Source organism: Limulus polyphemus, unplaced genomic scaffold (assembly GCF_000517525.1).
Source record: "Limulus polyphemus unplaced genomic scaffold, Limulus_polyphemus-2.1.2 Scaffold84, whole genome shotgun sequence".
NCBI lineage: Eukaryota > Metazoa > Arthropoda > Merostomata > Xiphosura > Limulidae > Limulus > Limulus polyphemus.
Genome location: NW_013665694.1, coordinates 337,635 through 344,103, shown reverse-complemented (window position 1 = coordinate 344,103; position 6,469 = coordinate 337,635). Strand labels below are relative to the sequence as shown.

Sequence of the window (6,469 nt, the reverse complement as noted above, 5' to 3'; positions counted from 1 at the left end):
CAGTTTTATTTCAACCTCTTTATGACATTATGCAACAAACAAGATGTGCTTTCTCATAAATTACTCAGGTAATATATAAATCACTTATTTTTTTCCTATGTTGTTTTAAAATAGAATCCATCATTGACATATATTTTTCTTATTCTGGTGAGCTTTCCATGTAAGACACATGAATGTAAAATAATAATAAGAACAAAAAATGTACCTTATTTAACTTTTTATTTCACCCAAAAGCAGGTATACAGCAAATAATGTTTCATATTATAAACAAGGCTTCATGTTATAAACAATGCTGTTTTCAGTAATTCGAGGTAGTGCAAAAGAATGAAAAACAAATTAAAAATGTATTTCATATCATACAGTCATTGCCAGTATTAGTAGCACACATGAAGTTTAATATTGAAACATACATTGATAATAAAATTAAAGCAATCAGTTTATCATTTTGGAAAGTTTTCTAGAAAGACAAGCTTATTCCAAAAATGCTTTTGGTAACTACCAATGCAATGTAGGATTCTTAATGTTAAGTAAATACACTCAGTTTATCTTTACAAAATACGGAACCATTCAACATGAATACAGTCTGCTTTACACAAGTTTCAACTGATCTAAATATTCCTCTACACAGTCTATTTACTATACCACATGTACAAGTTTAACAATACCAGAACAACCAACTCTGAATATACATACATATTTTAAGAAATTACAGCATAACAATATACTTGAATGATACTGCAAATGTTGATCATCAACTTTTAAAATACAAAGACTTGTAGCATTACATTATGCTTCACGTGTTTTTCACTACAAGACTGAAGCTAAGCCACTTACAAACAAAATAACTTCCCTAATTATTTACAAAAAATCTAACATGTAATTCCTACAAGTTATTTCTTACCGCTTGTGGAAATTTTCACCAGTATGTCTGATTAGAGCATCTGCTTGTTTCAAAAGGAATTAAATTCAATCATGTATCTTATGTGTCAGTTTCTTTTAGATGCCATAACACATCTGATTGTAGAACAGCTTGCACTAGGTGTTTGACTTTTTTTTCTTTAATATTGGTTTATAAAATTGTATTTCATTATGGCTATGATGAACAAATTTAAAATTTAAGTTAGTTTTATCTGTTTCACACTATAAAGCTAAAGCTGAAGTATTTTGTTTCATTTCAAAAAACAGACTTCATGTACATTTTCATTAAAAATAAATACATGAAAATATTTTGGAAAATTATTCAAAATCACGTTTAAACGTGCGAGTCCACAGATAACAAGTCAGGTCCAGGACGGTTTGGTGTTTTGTCTCCTCATATTTTATGACTAAAGATAATCAGAGTTGGTAAAATCATGGACAAGTAAACAGTTCTGTTAGTGGATAACTAATCCAACTCACTGTGTTACAAAATGTAATAGAAGTTTAAGTTTCAATAAAATTGGAATTTTCCTTTTTTATGTATTAATCTGGACTTTATACACAAAGAGTTTGAAAATTCTGTCTAAACACCTAACAAGTAATGTGGCTTGTACAGATTTAAACAAAGTGTCAAGTTCACTTACTTCAGGAAGGACTTACTTTATTTTACATATCATATAAATTACTCAAATTTGTGCTGAAAATTTAAGGTGAATTTAATACACTGATTAATTACAAAAATCTAAATTTTACCTAATTATGATAGAAGTTTTGGAAAGTGTTATAAATGCTATAAATGGTGTTGCTTTAGATTTATGACTGGACTTTTTTTCTTTGCCTATGATTTGTTTGTAAGCTGTACTACTTTTCTTCAGATTGCCAGTTCTTGAAGTTATAAAGAGAATGAACAGTTTCATGTAAAGCTTAGAAGATTAAGTCAAATTGCAAAGATCTTTGAAAGGATATGAAACTAAAAGGAACTGTTTATGGATATATACTTGAATCTTTGGAATTTGGATTGGTAGTTTCAATCTGAACAACAGCTTATGTAGGATAAACAATCAGGTTAAAGGTTCCTATGATTCAGGGTTAGTTGTCTATAATTTTGAGCTACTGAGTGAAGGTGGCCAGCAAGCAGCATCCACCACTACAAGGGCTTTGTCCAGCCTTTCAAATCAAATAATGGGATTAACTGTTACTTTCATAGTGCAGCCATAGTCAAGTGTATGTTCAGCACTATGATGTCCTGAACCCTTTCAATTCACAGCCAGACATGCTAACCACTAGACCATGCCCAGCCCTTAAATCTTTAAAGCTGATGCTTTACAGTTGGGCTTAAACTTAGATGTTTGACAAGAACTTGAAATGTAGATTCAATGCATTCATTAAAGTCAAGTGTTTAATAGGAGTAAGTAAGTAAAAATTACTCACCTGATTCTATTAGACCAACCAAAACTATGAAAAAAATGAAACATTCAAAGGTTACTCAAACAACTCAGGTTTAACATAAAAAAAAAGTCTCAAGCAATAAATTTAAATTCAAAAATAAACTGGAATATTCCCCCAAAACTCTTTGCTTACCCCCCAACTAACCATTTTCTACTGTAGTTTCATTTTGCAAGTGCAATATAAATGCATTTAACTTTTACTGACTACTAAAATTAGTATATAAAGAAAATGGATATAAATTTTGTGGGATGCCATTTGTCAGGCTGTCAAAAGTAAAGTAAAGTGCAAAGTGGACTACAATTGTTATTAATGATGGATACTATCAAACATACCATTTTGCCTGGATATAAGTTGGCTCATAAATTCCATGACAGAAATATGCAGAAGATTAATGTTTCAACTAATGTTACGTGACATGAAACACAGTAGAAGCCAATCTGTTCACTGATCACTGTACATTCTTGTGTTCCACAATGTTTCTGTTGCAGTTACTAATCCAACACATCTTTGGTACATCGGTGAATGTACATATATGCTATTCTTTAATAAACATAAAACATCATGTATTTTCTGAAACTGTACAGTATTTGAATAGTAACAAAAATAAAAGCTTTAGATACAGCACCATGGGAAAAAATTATGGTCATACAAAAGCTGACTTATGGAAGTAATATCAAAACAGAATGTGTTTCAATTGTAATCTTTTATATAGAATGATTCAATTATTAAAGCTTAAATATACTAAAAGTCATAAACACTGCTAGCTTTCAGATTTCACATACAGTATTTCAACATATGCTCCAAACCTTCTTTCAAAACACAAGAACACACTGGACTGTAATGTTATCCAGAAATGTCCTAGCTTGAACTGAAACGCCAGTTACCAGGGTCAACGTGTAAATTATGAAAAATATACATAGACATACATTGGACGGGAACACAGATAAAACTTAGAAATTACTTCCATCCTTTCTATACAATGACCATAAAATAAAAAAGAAAACTGCTATTAGAAAGAGTAAATAGGCTAAACTACATCTAAATTTGGCTATTTAGCTCAGCCTGGTACCAACCTTAAGTTAGAAGTATAAGTAATTTTAAAAAGTCACAGACAATAACAATGTCAACTAGACTCTACAAATAGTGGTTTTTTCTTTAGGATTAAAGTAAACAATTGCCGAATCAACAAAACTAATTAGTGTTTACAATTTTATTAATTTCACCTTGATCAACTTTAACAAGGCAATTCTTATAGAGAATAATAAATATTGTATAAGATCACTTCTTACATTAGATAATAATCAAAACTAAAATATTTGTCCAAAATACAGAATTTTGAAAATGTCTGCTAGGATAGAACATAAAGCGGCGAGTGAAAGTGGTATAGATGACCCCAAAGTCCTCTACTGATGAATGTTTACATCTTCTACTCAGCAATATTATGTTAGCTTTGGAACCATACATAAATGCAAGTGATACATTTGGTTTCAATTATATTCTTTACACAAAGGGAAAAAAAATTTTCTTACCAAGGTAAAAGATTATCCTAAAGTATCACCATAGAACTACAAGAAAGTTATATATTTATTCAAGCACAATACTGAAATACCTACTCCTGGCCAAAAGCTAATGTACCAAAGAAACACTCATTATTCAAAACTCTCTTGTACTGGCAAGGAGTCATTTTTTCAGAAGATGACATCCTTTTTTTTTTACTTCTGTGTATGCACATAAGCAAATTTCTTAATGTAATCCCCTAGTATCACAATATGTACAAAATCTTCGTTGCTCAACAGGTGTCACGAGCTGCTCACACATTTCTTAAGAAGAGTACTAAACTATGAAGCTACCCATTTTAATTATTAGGTATGGATTAACACAACTGCAAAGCTTAACACGTTTCTGGTTCTTCCACACTGAGAAACTGTTAACTTGCCTTTTTAATAGAACTATTAGCTACAAACACTTTGTTTTAGGAAGTTTCAATGTATGGAATCATTTTAATAACATTTTACTTTGGTTTGCATAACTGTTCTGTGCATAGACAGCACTGGATTTGTCAGTTTTTTCCAGTGTATATACATATACTGATAAATCATTTAAGCTGTTGAGTTTGTCTCATCACTTGTATGTTTTAAATTGTTGATGTCAATCTGTGATTAAATTATGAATACAAAATCACCTAAAAAATGGAAAGACTTCAACTGTCATGCATTTTATGCACAAGTATACCACTTAAGACTTTAGAGAACTTTTTTTTTTCACATAATTACAAAGAATAACCAAAAAGATTGAAGGAAAGCATGACACAGATACATTTACTAGCACAGTGAAAAGCCAACAACGTGGATGAAGTATCATCAACATCAGCCTGCATGGTTGACATAACACATTTATGCAGCACATTCATTACTAGGACCTCATATCAAAATGTAGTGACCAGAAACTACAGGTCCTATTGTGCTGAAGAATATAACCCATATTGGTATTGTTGCTGTTTGTCTTTCAAAAACAAAAATGCTTTCAGCACAGTAAGAAGCATTATTATCAGAGTGTGGTAGGCCGTACCATAGATTCTATTCTTTTGAAAAAAAATCAAAGATTTTGTTGTATCCCAGCAAATTCTACTGAAAGCACCTCAATAGACACATTCTTCTGATCATGTATCACAAACTCCTCAGATAATATCGCTATATTTTCCTGGCCAAAGCAATAGACACCAATATGGAATGTTACACTGTACATCACTGAATCCCACTACAAATAAATTTTCTTCACTTTCTGAGCTGGTTTATTGTCTGCTGAGCTATTGGCATTTTTACCATTCCCATTTCTTGGTGGAACGTTGAGGACCAAATTGATGGGTTTATTATTGGTCCCAGGAGAGAGAAAACCTTCTCCATGGTTCAAATGTGTGGTTTCTTGACACAAAGGTCCACTTCTGTGATGCTGTTCCAAGTAGTGTCCATCATCATACGGGGAATCCACATCATCATTCCTACATCGTCGACTGAATATGTACCCACTGATGAATCCTACAACCAGTGACGTAACAATACTAGTCGTCACAGCAATGGCTAAGGTTTCTGCACTGTACATACCCACATATCCAGTGGCAGCTCCTGTCATGGCCCCTAGAAAACAATACCATAAAATACTTTAGAATTGAATTATTTACCCAACTAAAGAAAACTTAGTACATTATCACCAAAAACTTGCATATTCAAGTCTGTGTAGGATTTTAATACCAGGAACACCAAACAATGAAAAGCAAATATCTGTGATGCTCTGTAACTCTTTTAAAAATTTCAGCACTTAAAAGCTTGTAGCTAATTTTATTTATTTATCTGATGAAGTATAGAACTGTTGTACTTATATTTCAGTAATTATTAGTACATTGCCAAGTAAGCAGAGCCAGTTGTAGACATTTGGTAGTCCCAGGCAAACTTATTTTTGGCAACCCTGTATAACAGTATTTAAGTACTTTGCATTACGAGGAATAAATAATAACTCAGTGAAAATTTATACATATAAAAAAAAGCATTAATTGAATGAAATGTTTTATTTTAATACAAAAGGCATTTCACTTTAATTTAAAATGATGTTTTAAGATTTGACACGTGCTATGAAATGAAAACCATCTGGTGTAGCAAAAACAGTACATTTGAGTGATAACAATGAGTGGTAATAACTCAAAATTACAAAACTGACCAATTCATTGGTTTGTGATATATTAGATTTTAAGTTTTATAGGTCTGTTAATCTTTGTATTCACACTTTTACCTCAAAAAATAATTTTAGAATTCTATTTATTCTTCTTAATTTACAAATTTATTTTAGAAATTTAGCAACCCCTAAAATTGGCAGCCCCAAGTGGCCATTTGGTTCACCTGCTGTTAGGACTGGCTATGCAGGAAAAGTGTGAAGTATAAAACAAAACTGATGAGGCTCAAAAAGTCCACTCTAGCATCCCAACTGGTATTTTAAATACTTTGTTTTTTTAAGAATGTAATAAATCAAAACATTAAATAACTTAGTTTTTTTTAGATGGCTGTTTATTTATATATTGTCAATTTTCTGTAAATAAAAAATACTAATATAC

At 31.2% G+C, this 6,469-nt stretch overlaps 1 protein-coding gene across 5 annotated transcripts in view; it reads right to left on the bottom strand.

Annotated features, from left to right (window-relative positions):
- Positions 1-202: 202 nt before the first annotated feature.
- The window catches only part of LOC106467977 (semaphorin-1A-like), a 135,508-nt gene continuing 129,241 nt past the window's right edge, over positions 203-6,469 (bottom strand). For all 5 annotated transcript variants that reach the window (XM_022396864.1, XM_022396868.1, XM_022396877.1 and 2 more), the window contains one exon: positions 203-5,501. In XM_022396864.1, the coding sequence (XP_022252572.1) occupies positions 5,125-5,501 (377 nt within the window). In that variant the 3' untranslated portion in view covers positions 203-5,124. The remainder of the gene's footprint in view (positions 5,502-6,469) is intronic.